This window comes from Pelmatolapia mariae, linkage group LG1, assembly GCF_036321145.2.
Source record: "Pelmatolapia mariae isolate MD_Pm_ZW linkage group LG1, Pm_UMD_F_2, whole genome shotgun sequence".
NCBI classification, from domain to species: Eukaryota; Metazoa; Chordata; class Actinopteri; order Cichliformes; family Cichlidae; genus Pelmatolapia; species Pelmatolapia mariae.
The window spans coordinates 26,705,692-26,723,016 of NC_086227.1; the positions used below are offsets into that span (position 1 = coordinate 26,705,692).

The following is a 17,325-nucleotide window of genomic DNA, read 5'->3' on the forward strand; positions in this document are numbered from 1 at the left end:
TCCATACAAAGTTGTTTTGAATGATTATATACATTATTATGGGGAGCAGTGAATAGTTTGATGAGTATGACTCATCGATGACCTTCAGAAGAATGCCAGCGGGAGATTTTGGACTGATCAACAGCATTCATTCCCATCACAATGAAAACACAGAATAGGACTTGTGGAATCAATACCAAGGCCCACTGAAACTGTTCTGGCACCATGTTGTAGCCCAAGAAAAAAAACAACATAACATGTTTTTTCAGTGAATCTGTTTGGACAGAAACAGTTTTATCCACTATTGTTTTCACCGTAGTCTGTGTCATCATGGCAAGAATGAGGACCTGGAAATACCCACTACAGCAAGAACCACCACAAACGTCAGTGTATGCATTTTGTCAACATAGTACAGCTTTTTTTTTTTTTACTGAATATGTAAATTTTAAATTGGGTCACCTTCACTAAACACATTCCGTCTATTGTCTTCTGCTTATCTGAGGTTGGACCGTGCTGGAAGCAGGCTAAGGCAAGGCATTCCAGACATCCTTAACCCCAGCCACACTCTCCAGTTGGGAGAAGTAAACAGGGCAGTCCATATATGTGTCCATTGAGTTCTGGGTCTACTCTGGGATTTCCACCCTGTTAGGTGTTCCAGGGTTTTTAGGATGTGGAACGCCACAGTCACAAAATGCAAATATTTGACTGATTTTTCCAAGTGAATCGTATTTCTACTCAAAAATAAATAAATAAATAAAAAGCTTCAGTAATTTCTTACTGAAGAAATTACTATGGCAATGCTGTGACACTTACTTAAATAAGTATAAATTACATTTAATCCCTTTAGTTATATCATCACGTCCCCCGCTGCATTAAATGCATTAGCAGTGCCATAGCATTCTGCCACAAAAGGTAGAGTTCAGCTGACTTTCTCGACCCAGTCACGCAGCCGTGTGTGTTGCTGTCATCTCTTCACAGACCCACTCAGCGTGGTTACATAATGGCTGCTGCTCCTGTGGCCCCAGAGCCAGTGGAGGGTGAAGAAGGACTTAATGAGAGCTATTGGTGCGCACTGACAACTCTGCACTGAACTCTACGGACTCTGTGGCCGGACACCACGAGAAACCAGGCAAACCAAGAGTTAACTACCCCAAAACATATATTTTACTTGTTCAAACATGAGAATTTATCTTCAAATCACGTCTGGCTTTATGAAAACTGTAAAATCTGTTGTAGTTTAGTAAAAATGCTGCACAAAACACTGTATTTGAAAAAGCACAACAGCAGGATGGTGTGCTCAACTGCATAGTCTGCAGGAGGATGTTTGCTCACAGTTTAGTTATTTTAATTGGGCCTTTTTGTTTGATCGGACAATTAAATTGACAGTTTGTTCACTTTTAATATCTTTAATTTGCTTTAAGAAACCCTGATACAGCGAGTGCCATATAGAGGCTAAGGTGAGTACAAACAGCAGGCTACAGAATTCAAGCCGGTCAGCTGTGAACAGGCAAGTCAGGGTTAGAGAGGTCATAAACTCAGCAGTCAGTGCAGGAGGCTGAAAATGAAAGAGGAAAACAAGCTTTCACAGCCCTACACAGACGAGGAAGTCTCACACCTTCCACAAATTAAAAAAGAACAGGAGTTAACAACAAGACTTAAAAACAACCTCGTTGATTTAAAAAAAAAAAAAAAGGGCAAATCAGTGGAGTACAAGAGCACAAAATATCAGACCTAAGAAAACAATGAACAACTTCGTCTCCTTACAGTAAAACTCAATCAGGGGGAAAAAAATGTATATGAATCCATTTCCACACATGTACTTCAGCCCTGGACTTCTATACATTACCCAGCAGAGGTGAATGAACAACACAAATATCTGATGCAGTCGGCTCAGACGTTAACTCGTCTTTACTTTTCTGTGTGCTCCCAAGTAAAAAGTATGTGACACTGGACTGTGCCGACTGAAGTTTGCACCTCTGACCCAAAAGGAACATTTCCACATTTCCATTAGTGCGAATGAATCTGAAGCAGACCATTTCCTGCCGTGTGCTACATGCGAGAAAGGAAGACTCTGGAAAATATTCTGACTGGACTCTCTTAAATAACTCAGAAGTTCATGTGTGGAAAGTCTTAAGATACTGAGCCGGCTTTCCCACAAAACAAACTCAGCGATTACCGACCGATTCTCCGCGATGAAACAGAAAGGCGCTCTAAACTTTGGATAGTCACACGCATAAATTAAGAAATAAATACAACACATTTCGTTTAAATGCAGAGTTAGAAAATAATCTGAGCACACTGAGTAAGAGTAAAAACAACAACAACACAAATACGCAGCTTTTACACTCTTTATCTTTGTAGCGTCTTCATGGCTGACGTTCGTAAGCGCCAACTTTAACTTTTTGAGGTCACAATATTGCTGTAAGCAGGCAGGGACGAGAGGGGTGAGCCTTAAAATGTGTCGGGCAGTTTGAAAAAGCATAAAAAAAATACAAGTGGGAAAATACTGTTTGTTATTGCTCTCGATCTGAGTTACCTCAAAAAGTTAACGCCATCAAAATTGTCTGCATAAAAACACAAAACTCTCACCTTAATCATCTTAAACTCACTTGAAATTACTCGGCCGTGGCTGATTTCACACGTTAAAGAAAAAGCAAAAATAGTCTATAGTCAAGCCCAGCATCATCCCAATGAAGAGTAAATTATTTTAGTCATATATTTAAAAAAGAAAGATCAAAAATGACTTTTATTAAGGCAAGAAGTTGTATCCTCCCCAAAGTTGCAGGATCTGTTCGCTTCTCTATCGTTATACTTCTATTCTCCAAAGATATGTACTCACGAATCCCAACATACACACAAAACAACAAAACGAGTGTTCAGTGTTGCTACAGTGACACAGACTCAACCCAGAACAACGTATCCTGAGATCTACAGTAGTAAACTGACTTCAGACCAGCTCTACAGACTTATTCTCCAAGTTGTCGCTGTCCATCATTTGCCATCTACTGTCTCTGATGTCACTGTGAGAAGTGAGCCCAGACAGTTTATGATTGGCGACAGCCACAAAGCAGGCCAGCGAAGTCTCTAAAAAGCAGTCAGTCATGATCTCCTCAGAAAAAAAAGAAGAAAATAATATAAAGAGTCAACTTGTATCTCTTGACAGTTAAGATAAAACACTAGTTAGTTCAGTGTCAGCTCGTTTAATGGCCTTGGCTGAGCAGACTTGGCAAAGTGAATACTTAATAAAAACCGACTGAGATACAGAGCTCTGAGAGTCTAAAGGAGAGCACATATAGTTTTATTGCTTTTAATTATCTGCTTCTCAGCAGCTTTTGTCCGGTCCTAACTCCATCTGAAGGTTGTAAATTTTACATAGGACCCACATTCAGCTGTGGGACACACCAAGTCTCCATACTGAGCAGGTGAACAAGTTTCCCTTTCCATCTAAAGTCATCCCAAGGAACAAAAGATGAGCTCCAACTCCTACTTTGTGGCTTGAATTGTTGAAAGGCCATCTCTAATGCAGGATTTGGATGACATCAGAGGAGGTATTATTACTGCTGGTTAATATTAAATTAATTAAGGCTTGATGAATGAGACCGTCTCTCCTTACAGCTTAGAGGAGAAACCATCTTAGTTTGTTAATGTGAAAACAAGCAGCCTTTTAAAATTTGGTTAACTGTTCTTATTTAGAAGTCTCTACAGAGCATGTAGTTTCTTGTTTCAGTTCTTCCTTTGCGGTTACTTGTGTCCATAGAGCTGTAGGTCGAGCCGGACCCACACTTCCCCTGTTGGGACCTCGTGCAGCAGAAGACGACGCGTCGCTGGTCCCTTGTTCTCCAACTCTTTCTTTATAGTCGCCACTGGAACCTCGGTCCGGCCCAGGAACTCTGACACAAGAAAACAGAACAGCACGTGAGTTTGGAGGAAGTTATATTTATTTATTTATTTATTTTTTAAAGAAGGAAACCATGCTTAACTTTTTATACTTTTTGTAATTATCCTGTGTACAGTTTAACTAAAATATTCACCAACAACAGCCAACGTTTAACCAGTGGGGGCGTTGAGACAGTTTCAGTGACACATATGATGCTCTTTTAACTTCTAATATTTCTTTTAAACCCTACACCAGTGTGTTCAACTCATTTCACACAGTCGTCCCCCCCCCCCCCCAGATTGATCCATGGTATGGACCTCTGACCTCGTGTTTGACACTTCCACCCTACACCCATGTCTTAAGAGGATTTGTCGTTCTGCCACTGAATAAAATAACCATTTATCTATTTTCTACAGCTTATCCGTGTCATGGGGGCAGGAGGCACACCTAGCCCTCCCTGTCCTTAGCTACCTCCTCAAGCTTATGTGAGGCATTCCCAAGCCAGAGCAGAGAAACAATCTGTCAGCTGTGTCCTTGGTTTGTCCTGGGGCTTCCTCCTGGTAGTTCACTGTGGCGGGGTGTGGTTTGTGGCTTAGCTGCAGGGGAGGGGTGGAGCAGTGGGCTCAGGGAGTGTCAGGGGAGGCTGGGAACAGCCAGTAATCATCATCTAATCATGCCTCCTCTATTTCAGGAGGATGCCGAGACCTGGAGAAGAGGGCAGTCCAGACAGGAAGCTAATGCTAACAAGTGTGCCGACCCAGCTCAGAGGGGAGAGTTGCTGGAAAGTGACTCAGTTGTAGATGAATTTATAGAGAAAGTTGCCGTAAATAAACACTTAGCTTGCTCCGTGACATGTGTTGGGTCTCCATTTCATAGTTTGTGTTCGGGAGGCATCTTAATCAGACGACTTAACCAGCTCCAGCTATCCACAACCTTAAACTTTCAGTCGTGACTCAGAGATAGTGACCATAGGTGAAGGTGGGAATGTAGACTGAAGTGTAAAACAGCAGCATTGCTTTCACGGCCAGTTCTCTCTTCACCACAACAGACCGGTACAGCATCCACACTAATCTTCCACTCCACCCTCTCCTCACTCAAAGACAAGACCCCCAAGATACTTTTCTGCACTTGGAGCAGCAACTCATTCCCAACCTGGAGTGGGAACTCCATTGTTTTCTTACAAACAAGTGTTAATAATAATTTAATTTGAATACATTTAGACCATAATCTAACTATTTTTTGGGCTTTTAAGGAAAGAGTTCTGAACAAACTTTAGCAATATTAATAAAATGAAATAATGTAATTAGCCGGTAGCTAACCGTCTGGTGAAAATTGGTCTCTTTCGTTGATGGTGATGCAGAGGACGTCCTGGTAGATGTCTTTGATGTGAAACTGACAGTTGAAGTTCCATTTGGGGTTCAGGGTGTCGTTGATTGTTCTGGATGTGAAGATCTGAGCTCCCATGGTCACTTCACAGTAAGGGTTACTTTTACCTGCAGGAGGGAAAGACAGCAGACAGGCATGAGGAGGATGTGAGAGCAGGTAAAGAGAAAGCAAGTTGAGGATTGACTCAGATAATCAAAAAAAAGGAAAAAGGAGAGTCAAGGAAAAAAAGGAAGAAGTAAAAATAAAAGTGTAAAAGTATAAAACAAAGAAAAAAAGCTGATGATTTGTTTTTAGTGCATTGATGCTCACCGTTGGGTTTTGCTGCCTTGAGTTCAGTGGCTTCTAGGATGGTGACGAGCAGTCTGCCGATTCCACTGCCTTTCATAGAGCGTGCTGTAAACACGTGCACAGAAAGCTTAAATGATTATTTGAGATTATCGCGTTTAGGTGACACGAATGTGGCTCTTGGAGTGTAGACACAAACCTTGATAAACCTTTTCCCTTTTTTTCTTTTCAGTCTCAATAAATTCCTCAGACGCCACCTTAATCTTCTGAACCCACGCTGTCCTGAAAAACACAAACACGCAGGCATTTGTAAAAGCCACCGATTCACTGGCACATTTCTCTGTGTGTACGCCAACATGTGCAAATACCGTTCATTAATGTTGTCTGTTCTGAGCATGTAGACTTTGTCAATGTGTGAGATGTGGAAGATGGGCTCATCGCTGGAAGGATCTGGAAGCTTGACCAGAGCTTCGTTCAGGAGGACGGGCTACAGGAAACACAAGATGAAACACGGTTGGGCACAAACACAAAGTCTAACGTTGCCTCAAAGGAGGAGATTTCCACTCAAGTGCGTCTCTTACCGGTTTGTAGATCTTTAACTGTACGTTATTCTTGTTGCTGAACAGTTTATCAGGTCCAGATGAGGTGAACTGTTTAGCTGCGTACGTTAAAAGCAGGAAGTCGTTGAAGAGGAAAGCCCAGAGTTCCTTGCTGCTCTTTGCCTTGTACAACTGTGAAGATAGAGTGATACACCCGCACATGTATGATTAAACATTTAAAAAACTAACAACATTAACTGATTTACTTTCACAAATATTCAGCAAAACACGATTTTAAATTATTTAAAGCTTACTGGTGTCTGAAATTTTTACTTTGTGGTATGAGGCTTGTAACCAGTAACACTACTTCCTGGGATTTGAACCATTATGTTTCAAATTTCATCATCCTTTATGCCCCACCCTGCCAGTCTCTTAATACTCTTTCTCTTCCAAATATGAGAACCTGGAGTGAAACTCACTTTGCCGCTGTGGAGCAGTTTTCTGGGGCCCAAACAGTTGGTAAGGGAGTTAAAGACCAAATGCTGTAAAAAGCGAGAAAACAATGTTTCAATGTTTTCACAGAAAGAGCCATGAAGGAAAAACCATAGATCTCAATACCTCGACAGGACCGTCACAATTAACGTGGCTTTGAATCCATTCCAGTCTGTCGGAGTTCTCCTTCTCTCTTACACCCTCGTTCACCTGCACAAGGTAATCGCCCAGAAACGCCACATCAGATTCTTTCAACCACAAAACAGAGACTTTCTAATTAAGCGACTCACTGGGTTCATTAATAAAGGAAATGATAATCATAAAAACCTGTTGACAGAGCTCCTCCGCCCTCTCCAGTGCCTCTTTCAAAGGACCTCGGTCAGCATGACCCTCTGCAGTGCACTCCAGGATCTGCACAAGTAAATACACCAATAAGCTAATCATGTTCACATCTGACGTTAATTTTATTAACAACTATTTTCCGTCACTAAAGAGTCTCTTTCATTGGATACTCTGTTGATGAACATGCACTGTGAAGACACTGGAGTGTATTTTGACAGTGGAAGCTGATAGTTGGTGCAGAATGAGAGCTTACTGTGATAACTTCTGATCACTTCCCTGAATGTAAAGCTCTGGCTGAAAATACGCTCCAACATTCATCCTTAAAGTAAAAGTATCATAGAACTGGAAAAAAGTGCTTGCACAGTCCGTCACTCTCCACAGCCTTATAAATTCTCTTTTTTGTATATTAATGTGAGTCTAAATATTTAAAAAAGCTAACAATAAAATAATAGATACAATTATGACAGAATTTTTAAAACAACCAGAAAGTCAAATGCAGCCAGTTAAGGCCACACTTTAAAGTCAGACATGCTTGTGAAAACAATGGCCTACGTTTTTGATGTGCAGTGGGTAGCGAGTGATCCTCTGCATTGGTTTCAGCAGGAAGCTGGACAGCGGCATTCCTTTACACCTGTAGTCTGTGGCAATTTTCTAAGGGAAAAAAGACAACATTAAAAGATTAACAGATACATTCTTGCCTTTCAACAAAACCAGAACCCCTAAAATTCCCAAACTATAAATGGAAAACATGGAGCTCTCATTGGAAGCGGACAAGATGTGGGAATCCCTCCTACCCTCATGAAGTCCTTAAAGTCTGAATCATTGTCAGTGCGAGTCTGCAGCAGTGTGGCGCCGTTGAACTGGCATGAGCAGAAACGGATGTAGGGCTGCATGTGGGACAGCTCGGCAGCCAGGATATCTCCAATCATCCCCACTGGATTGTTCTCTCCACCCGTCTTCTTACGAACGCGGAGCGCCCTGCGCACATACACAAACAAAAACCCCCAACATGCTTTTTCACACTGAAAAAAATCTGCACAAACACTCTTCACAACATTTCCTCACGCTATCAGAAACACTGTCGCCTCTGCTCTGCCCACAAGATATTTACTTGACAAATTTAGAGTTGCAGGCCAGCAGTTCCTTCCAGTTGACAAAAATCATGTTCATCTCTGACTCATTCAGCCGGCCCGACACAGACATGGGCTTGTAGAAAACCTACACAAGCAGAGGAAAAAGCCACAAATATTACAAAACACACCAAGTCCCAACTCACACACACAACACAGTAATAACTGCAGCGTGCAACTTTTCTTGGTGTGATTTTTGAGAATGCCACTTTTTGCTTTTACACGTATTATTCAGCAGATTTGTGTGAAATTACCTCCAGCACTATCTGCAAGTCTTCCACATATTTTTCCTCAGTTTCTATCAGCTCATGGATGTAACCCTGCCTCTTCTTCTCTTGAGGGCTCAGTGAATCCAGGCTGTTCAGGTCCGCACACCCTGCAAAACAGGAGCAACACCCAGAGGAGAGGTTTGCATGAAAAAGAAAACAAACCAACCAGTCCATCCACTTCAACAAAACCCACAAATGACTGCTTGCACCGATAGCCCAGGTTTGCGTTTACTGCCTCCTGCTGGAAGTGTCTGCACAGGAAAACAAAAATGATTCCTCCTCTGTACCCTCTCATACATTACTTTCAGAAAGGTTTAAAAAAGCAGGTGGCAGACGACAACCGTCTAACACACACTTACCTGATACAGGGTGCCCATTCATCCACTGTGAGGATCCCATGCAAACTGACTGCTCATCCCCTATAAACTCCTTTCTTTCCTCTCCCTCTCTTGTTTCACTCTCATCTGCTGTGTCATCCCAAAGGTTTAGAAAGTGAAATCTGTTCTGTGAAGCCATTGCTACGACTGATTGTAGCTGGCTGGCTGTTTGCTCAGTCTGATCGTACTCTGCCTCTCCTGTCAGGTTTGGCTCTTTCTGTGCCGTTATCTTCTTGCTGGGATAAATCTGTTTGTACCAAAACAGGAAAGGAAGTTCTTTTTTTCCACCCTTGAAAGGGTGAAAAAAGGTGGCTAAACCTGACCTTCTCCTATTTTTCTACACCTTCACCCATTAATAATAAGTCTATAAAACTGTGGATATTCACATTTTTAGATAAGGTAGCCCAGTACAGGTTAGCCAAAGTCACATAGATAATATTAAACAAAAGCAGAGAAACAAATCCAAACTATTCAAGAAGCAATCATTTGGGACTAAATTACAAATCAGATCCATGGATGTAAACCGAAAAATCACAAAAACAAGGTGAGATGGTTTTCATCTATCCGGTCATCTTAATTGTGTGGATTTTATTGAACATGTAAACACTGAGCACAACTCACACACACAATCTTTATTTTATTTATTTTATTTCAGATTCAGAAAATATATACCAGACAGATCTTGCATCACCTTTGTAGCACAAATGTTTGGTATATCTTTAAAGTCAGTTGTGCAAACACTGTTAGTGTTGTTCTCTATGGCAGCCTTTCACCTGAAATCCCAACAAATAAACTGTGATAAAACAAATACAGGATCTCCCCACCCCCGAAAACGTAACAAACCCTTTAACAATGATTAGCTCTTCTTGCATTAGAGGTCATCAAACTCTTTTGTACCATTTCTAATTTCTCCCTGGAGTCAGTGCACCAAGAGAGCATCCACAGGATATAAAGTCTTTCACCCATTGATCTGAATTTATCCCCAATCCCAACATTACCCATTACCTCTTTATTTATTTTAATATGTAACCTGTGGTTAACACTATCAGCAGACATGCATTCACTCCCTTCCACAATAAAATCACCCTGAGCAGCAGCAGAAAAGCAGCATTTGTTAATATAAAGTGCAGCACTCATCTTTAAATGTCACCCCTAAAAACAAGGCTTACTGTAATACCCTTTTTACACATGCACTGCAGTCCTGAACCTTTCTAGACCTTAACCATGTGAAAATGCAAAATCCAAGTGCAGCTGGATTGAACATAAACTGGTCTTTAACCAGATGGTTGTACCATTGACTGAAACAAAACGCCTGTAACACCTTATTAAATGCAAATGAATCATCAGGTTGTTATGACACTGAAACTTTGAATCACTAAAGTGGAAAAAGTATTGACAAAAACCATCTAAAGATGAAGTTGTGGTCATTGAAAGGATTAAACTGACACTAGTTTACTCTGAGAAAGCAAAAGAAAACATGAAATTATTACTTTTAGATATACGGACTTATTAGTTTCACACTTTGGTTAGGTTTAGGATAAACAAACCGGTTTAGCATTGTAAAAACAAAAACAAACAAACAAATGAAACCCATAAAAAACAAACAAACAAACAAACAAAAAACTTTTTCCCCAGTTACAAGACCGAGACATCACAAAAATGTGATTGGACACTTGATGTTTGTAGGGACAACACCAGCAGAGAGATAACAGACCGTGCGTGCAAACACATGTGAAGGAAACCATTTTCTGTTGTGTGCTACAAGAAAGAAAGGCAGAAACTTCAAGGCACAACATTTCAATCTGGAGTTCATGCGTGACAACAGGCCATGTCTTTAATCGTTTACTCACTCTAAAGCTGTTTTCCCACATGAACTTTGGGAAATTTAGCGAGAATTAAGTCAGAATATTTTCCTTTCTCACATGTGGCACACTCCAGGAAATATTTTTCTTCAGATGCGTCCATATTTGGTGTGGTTTAAGTGAGTGAACTGCCTGTAAAGAGCATGCAGGAGGTAGAAACATGACACCCACCATCAGCTTTGCAGTTTGCACCATCTAATGCACCTCGGTGAGGCAAGTCCTAGAAACGTTTGCTGCTGCAGTGTAAGTTTGATGCAGATATGCTCATACTGGATTCTTTGTTACTTTTTTGAATCACTTTCATTAAGACAGCAGGTCAGACTTTATAACATTTCACTGGAAGGACAGGAGCCCGACCTTTTCAATCCTCCTCAAAATTATTCACATTTTTGAGGTTTATCATGATGTCAATCTTTAGTATAAAACAAGAGTTAAGGCAGCTGCAGTAACACTTTACCATCATGCCTGATTAAAGCAACATCTCTGAGGAACAGTTAGGTTTGTGTGAGCAGAACTCCAGAAACTGGAGAGCCAATAACAGAAAAAAGAGAAATATATATGACAGAGACAGGTTTGAGCTGAATGAGGGAGGAAATGTGTCTACCGAAGGAAGGAGAAGCCACAGAGAAACCCACTATCACTCAGCGTCAACTTTTACAATAAAAAAACAGAACCGAAGGAATCAAAAAGTCACAGAATCACCACAAAGAGTCATGAAAAACTAGCTTCACTCCCAAGTTAATTTACTCAAGCCCCCCTCATTTTTAATTTTTCACCTGCTGCTTGAGTCTGTCTTAAATATAGTGAACAAAATGAAATTTGCTTAATGGGAGAAGTTAGAAGATAAGTGTCCAATCACTTCAGCCCGTCAGAGCAGAGTGTGATAGTGGGTCTCTCTGAAGTCAGGAGGTGGAGAGGGAGAAGAGGTGGAGGAGGAAGAGTCTTTCTACCACCCTAAAAAGAGAAACAAACGAAGAACAAGAGAGAGGGAGAAATACAGATTGGGAGGGGGGGAAGACGGTCAGTGTGAAGAAAAGTGTGACAGACGAGCTGATAATAAACTATCAAGGGTCGTAGATAGGCAGGTACGGGTAAATGAACAAACACTTAAGAATAGTTAGTCATACAGGTTTGAAGCAACATGGAAGAGAGATTTACATACACTGCTGACTGGGGTCAACATCCGCCGTGGTCATCTGAACATAATTGGTGGGGAACAATCCAGTAACCCCGTTGGATTCTCCTTTCCACCAGTCAGGGTCACTCTTGTCTAAAACGTTGATCAGTTGCCCTTTAGAGAAGCTCATCTCTTCCCCATTGGCGGCTGTGTAATCATATATGGCGATCACCTGGCAGACTGAATATAAAGAGGACAGTGAGGTTATTATTTTTGCCTAGTCCACACTGGTATTTTATTAATGCTGTAAAATGCATGCTGCTTTGACTTTTGCCCTCCCTCAGTGACTTAAAGTGGTGTCTGTGTGTGTCTGCGTTACCTGGTTGAGGTGCTGGTGTGGACTTGCCACTGCTGGATTCCAGTACTTTAACATGAGTAGCAGGGAACCAGCCTTTCTGACGCTTTTTACCACGAGCCTGCAGTCAGAAAATACAAACAGTTACTGGTTTTCAGTGAGGTTTTAATCAGATTCACAATTGTTTTTCAAAGTTCATGATTGCCTGAGTGTTATGCCAAAACAAAAGGAAAGTTTATGTCTGTTCTTTGAAAGAAAAAACACCTCTGCTAGTCAGAGTCAATAAAACAGACGTCTCAGTCTGCTTTTCACTGCTGGTACCTTTTAGAAGCTTTTGGTTAAATTATCTAACAAATAATGTGATTTGCTGCACAGTTCATTTTACTAACACAACATCCAGCGAGTAGTTGTGTACAATACTGCAAAACTTGGTACTGATTTGAACCAAGTAAATAGGCCCAGTATCACCGATACCAAGTATCTTTGAACAAGGCGGATGGGCATGCTGGGAATTGTAATGTGCAGGAATGTGGAAAATGTGCAGGAACCTGTTGACGTCAACTGTGCAACAGTTTGTGTGTTCATTGTGTGTTTGTTGTCCAGCAGTATAATAAATTATGTTTAGCAAAGCAAAAGATAAAAGTGGTTCTCTAAGGAGGAAGGAGAAACGTTGGCAGAATGAGTACAGCCACAACTCTGGAGATGAGTGTTGTCAATGACTTTGTTGAGTGCAAGGCCTGAAAGATGAAGATGAGTGACTGAACCACTTCTTATATGTTGAAAATATGTACTCATAGTGGAATATGTGTGTGTGAAATATCTATAAGCTAAATAATGAGGAATTTTATAAATGAGTGTGCTCGTTATATGGTGACCCATCCATTCAGTCTGTGAGGACCTGTGGTTAATGGGCTTCTCACCGTTGTTCATGCTTATAGACATTAGAGTTGTCTTTGTGCCTTTGTGTTAGCAAGGATGAATCTGTTTTGGGCTTGTGGTAGTAGCCTAGTTAAAAAAAAAAGACTATAACTTGAACAAGCCCTGAACGCTGACCTGCAGTTCACCAAGCCACCAGCCTGAGACATCCTTGCTGAGGATGAGGATGAGCTGGCCATTTTCCAGATTCAGCTGCTCAGGACCAGTAGAAGTGTGAGGTCTAGTAACTGTAGCGACCTCTGTGGACATTAAACACAAACAACTTATTTCAGAAAAATGTACAATCAGGACTTCAACAAAACATGTTTGAAATTTAGAATGTTACCTGGCTTTTTCTTTCCAGATGTGCTCGATGTCTGAAAATAAAAGATGGGTTTATATTTTAGTATGTGTTCTTTTATAACCCTTTATGTTATAATGCAATCTATTATGAAATTGTCAGAAACTGAAGTCTTAAATAAGACCTTCCCAAATTATTTATTGCAGCAGACCAGTTCATGCCCCGTGTGTGTTATGTTGAGTATTCTTACATCCGTCTCTTTAGGTTTGACGTAGTTGCTGGGGAAGACGCCCGTGCGGTTTCCTATCGAGCCGTTCCACCACTCTCCATCTCTCTTGCTCACCAGGATCACATCTCCCTCTTTGAATGTCAGATCACCGGACTGTGGAGACTCGTAGGTGTACAAGGCCACAAATTCTGTCAAAGAAAAAGAATACATAAAGACTAAAACACAACAATACAGCTATAGGCCCACGTGTTGTTTACATCGATAAACTGACCTCCATTATAGTCCAATTAAAAGATTCAACAAATCCTGAATGATAGCAGATGAACAGTAATCTTGAATTTTGAATGAAGCATATATTATCTAAATAAATGTGAAAAGCTAAACAAATCGACAGCAAGAAGGGAAAAATTGTGTAGTTAAGCCTGTTCAATCATTTAATCTTTATAAAATGTTAAAATATGATCCCAAAAAGTTGATTCTGTTCATCTGGACGTTGAGTTTTCAGTGGGAGAAACGTTTCGTCACTCATCCAAGTGACTTCTTCAGTCTCAGCTGACTGCAGGTTTCCCCAACCTTATAAACAGTACATTTGCACAATGACTGAAACTAAAACTAAAATATGATGTCAAACGTACTAACCACAATATGTGAAAACTGAAGGCAGACTGCATACAGTTTGGACTCTTGGTTGTATTCAATATCAGGAAGCGCAGTTTACATTTCACAAGACTTTTGACTTTACCTTCAAGCTGCAGGCTGTCCCCATCAGGAACATCAGCAGAGGAGCTCTTCACACTGTAAAGACAGAGAGACAATATTACAGTACATACATGCATACTAGTCTGGCAATCCACCCATGTATCTCCCAAAACTTATGACGCCACACGCAAAGTTTAACTAAAGAAATGCAAAGCTTTCTAGTCATTGGGGAATCTGCTCAGGCCTTCGTAAACCTGCAGTCTCACTGTTTTGGTCACCAGCCAGATGAACCTGCACTTGACTGACTAGTAAATCAAGAGCTTAAACTTCAGGCTCAGTTTCCTACAATCAAAGTGCATATCCTGCTGCACCTGTGAATGTAGGTGACTGGTCATGTTATCATGTGACTGATCATGTGGCTTGTCTTGACTGATTTAGTTTGAGATAATGTCACCAAACTTTACATATGGAAGGCACACAGCTATGTGCTTCAGATTACAGAGTTTATGCAAATTAATGGTGATTAATTAATTTAACAAAAGACAATTAAGTATGTTTTTCTGTTTTACTGATTTTACATAAGTACATAAGGCCAACGTTCCCACCATACAACAGGCTGTCTAAATCAGGCTGGCCAACCCTTAAAAATATATCTCCTTATGTTTACATTTGATTGAACGTAAAAAGTAAAAAGCTGTATTTTTCACATGATCACTAAGACTTGAATTCATGTCAGTAGTGAATAATGTTCATCCACAGAGGAATTTTCTGCTGATTAGTGGTCTAAAAGAGGTCTAAATTATACAAAGTGTGTAACCTTAGATTGCCATGAAGGCTAAAGTTCAGGTTAAATCTGCTTCAAAACTAAAAGTTAAAATGTTAAAATGATTAATGTTAAACAAGAAGAGATGTCTTTTCCCCTTTTATACATATATATAGTGATGGTAATAAGAGTGATATAGTAATAAGAGTCAATTTTTAAAGAGTAAACCATAATAAACCAAATCTTAACATTTTTGCAGCCTGAATTACTCTTTAAGCTGCGTATTTCATTACAGTAAAGTTTCAGGAAGAAAGTGTCTCCTAAAAGGAAAGGAAAAAAAAATCATTCACAATGAGGCTTGTTAGTATTATCAGAAACTAAAATAACAGGAAGTGTTTCCATTTCCAAGGTTATAAAAGACTGTTGTGATTTTGAATCCAAATCCAAGATCCAAGAAGGAAAAAGCTGCTAATGTCTTAGAAAAAGTAAAGATCCACACATAAGCAAGTACTTACTTTGAACCCTCATCTTCTCCAATAGGTTTCACATATGTTTTAGGGAACCAGCCCTGTTCGTCGTTCAGTTTTCCCAGCCACCAGTTCTCCTGCTGCTCCAATACCTGAATCACATCGTCCTTATTAAAGTTCAGATGACTATCTGTCTTTGCTGTCCAGGAACAGAGCGCCTGGGCTAACAGGGTACCCACCACCCGCTGATGAAAAGATAACAGCACAGAGAGGTTGAACCTATCCACATAATAATTATACAGTTGTAAGGAGCAGTAAGTGCTGTGTGAAGCCCTCACCTGTTCCTGACTCTCAGAAGTTGCAGGGTTTGGAGAATGTGTTGGTGTGAAGGCGGATTTTGTCCCGGACACTTTGGCAGCCTTAAGAGCATTACTAAGCTGTGACTGCAGCGGTAGTTTAGCAGGAGGAGCAGGAGCAGTACTATTAGCTGTATTCGATGGGCCCACTCTCTCGACGTAGCTCTCTGGGAACCAGCCCATCGTCCCCTGCTTGCTGCCATACAGCCAGCCTTCCTCTCGCTCTGTCGTCTCATCAACCTGAGCAGAGGAGATAAGAAGGTTTGAGACAGGAAAGTTAAAAGCTGAGGGTCAAAAAACAACAACAACAAAAAAAAGAAAAAAAAAGAAAAAAGAGTGAAGCCCTGATTTTATTCCTACCTCGATGATGTCATCTGCTTCCAGGCTGAGCTCTTCGTTGTTTCGTGCAGTAAATGGGTAGACTGCTTTGAAGGATGTGAGCGATGCTGACTTCCTGTGCTGCTTGGCCCTCGGCTGCCCACCTGTAGCACCAAATCAGACATCATAAAGTGAACTGATCTATAAAACAAAGACAACAGAAGCTGATAAAGGTTTCAAAACATGCAACTGTCCCTCACACCTTTCCGCTCCTCCAGTCCTCTCAGCAGAGCTTGAATATCAATCTTCCCTCCTGTTTTTGGTGGTTGCTGCTGCTGCTTCTGCTGACGAGACGCCTCCTCCTTCCGCTTTCTCTCCTCTTCAGCTTTCCTCCTCTGTTCTTCCTCCTCCTTTCTCTTCCTCTCCTCTTCTGCCCTTTTTCTCTCCTCCTCACGCCTCTTCCTCTCCTCCTCTTGCTGCTGATGAAGCCTTCTCCTCTCTTCTTCCCGCTTCCTCTTCTCCTCCTCCTCCTGCTTTCGCCTTTCCTCTGCGTCTCGGAAAGCTGCTTCAGCAGCCCTCTGTCTTCTCCTCTCCTCCTCCTCTCTCTCCCTCCGGCGCTCTTCTTCCCTCCGCACCTCTTCTAACCTTTTCCGCTCCTCCTCTAACCTCTTCCTCTCCTCCTCCTCCCTTCTGCGTCGTTCCTCCTCTTCTCGCCTTCTCTTCTCCTCTTGCCTCCTCTCCTCCTCCAGTTTTCTCCTCTCTTCTTCTAGCTTCCTCTTCTCCTCCTCTAGCTTTTGCCTCTCCTCCTCCTGCCTCCGCCTCTCTGCTTGGCGCTGGCGTTCTTCTTCTTCTCTATTCCTTCTCTCCTCTTCCTCTCGTTTTCTCCGCTCGGCCTCCTCCCTTGCTCTGAGCTCTCGTTCTGCCTGCTCCTTGGCAGCCTGGATGAGAGCCTGTCTCTGTCTCTCCTCCTCTTCCCTCTGTTTGGCCTCCCTCTCTTCCTGAAGCTTTCTCTGACGCTCCCTTTCCATCCTAATACGCCTGTAAGTGAGAAAAAAAAATAAGCTTTAAAAGTTTGAACATTAAAATGAAAAAGTTATTTGTGATGATGTGAGAAAATATTCAAAACAACCAAGCTATTTCTCACAACCACCAATATATCAGGGTGCACCACACCTTCCACCCCAGCCCAGAACAATTTGAGACCTAAATCACATCAGAGGACTGGAAATGTGCCCAGTGGAGTTTATAAGGCATACACACCTCAAAT

General features: G+C 41.4%; 1 protein-coding gene across 1 annotated transcript in view; it reads right to left on the reverse strand.

The window, feature by feature from the left end:
- Nucleotides 1-1,189: 1,189 nt before the first annotated feature.
- itsn2b (intersectin 2b) overlaps nt 1,190-17,325 on the reverse strand; it is a 33,945-nt gene continuing 17,809 nt past the window's right edge. The window contains exons 18-40 of the mRNA XM_063477392.2: nt 16,321-17,096; nt 16,101-16,222; nt 15,723-15,980; nt 15,433-15,629; nt 14,198-14,250; nt 13,477-13,643; nt 13,272-13,302; nt 13,064-13,185; nt 12,035-12,131; nt 11,701-11,895; nt 8,285-8,406; nt 8,012-8,118; nt 7,695-7,878; nt 7,453-7,551; nt 6,886-6,969; nt 6,685-6,768; nt 6,546-6,608; nt 6,109-6,258; nt 5,896-6,014; nt 5,727-5,809; nt 5,552-5,635; nt 5,176-5,349; nt 1,190-3,869 (exon numbers count right to left, since the gene is read on the reverse strand). Coding sequence (XP_063333462.1) covers nt 3,721-3,869; nt 5,176-5,349; nt 5,552-5,635; nt 5,727-5,809; nt 5,896-6,014; nt 6,109-6,258; nt 6,546-6,608; nt 6,685-6,768; nt 6,886-6,969; nt 7,453-7,551; nt 7,695-7,878; nt 8,012-8,118; nt 8,285-8,406; nt 11,701-11,895; nt 12,035-12,131; nt 13,064-13,185; nt 13,272-13,302; nt 13,477-13,643; nt 14,198-14,250; nt 15,433-15,629; nt 15,723-15,980; nt 16,101-16,222; nt 16,321-17,096 — 3,520 coding nt within the window. The 3' untranslated portion in view covers nt 1,190-3,720. The remainder of the gene's footprint in view (nt 3,870-5,175; nt 5,350-5,551; nt 5,636-5,726; nt 5,810-5,895; nt 6,015-6,108; nt 6,259-6,545; nt 6,609-6,684; nt 6,769-6,885; nt 6,970-7,452; nt 7,552-7,694; nt 7,879-8,011; nt 8,119-8,284; nt 8,407-11,700; nt 11,896-12,034; nt 12,132-13,063; nt 13,186-13,271; nt 13,303-13,476; nt 13,644-14,197; nt 14,251-15,432; nt 15,630-15,722; nt 15,981-16,100; nt 16,223-16,320; nt 17,097-17,325) is intronic.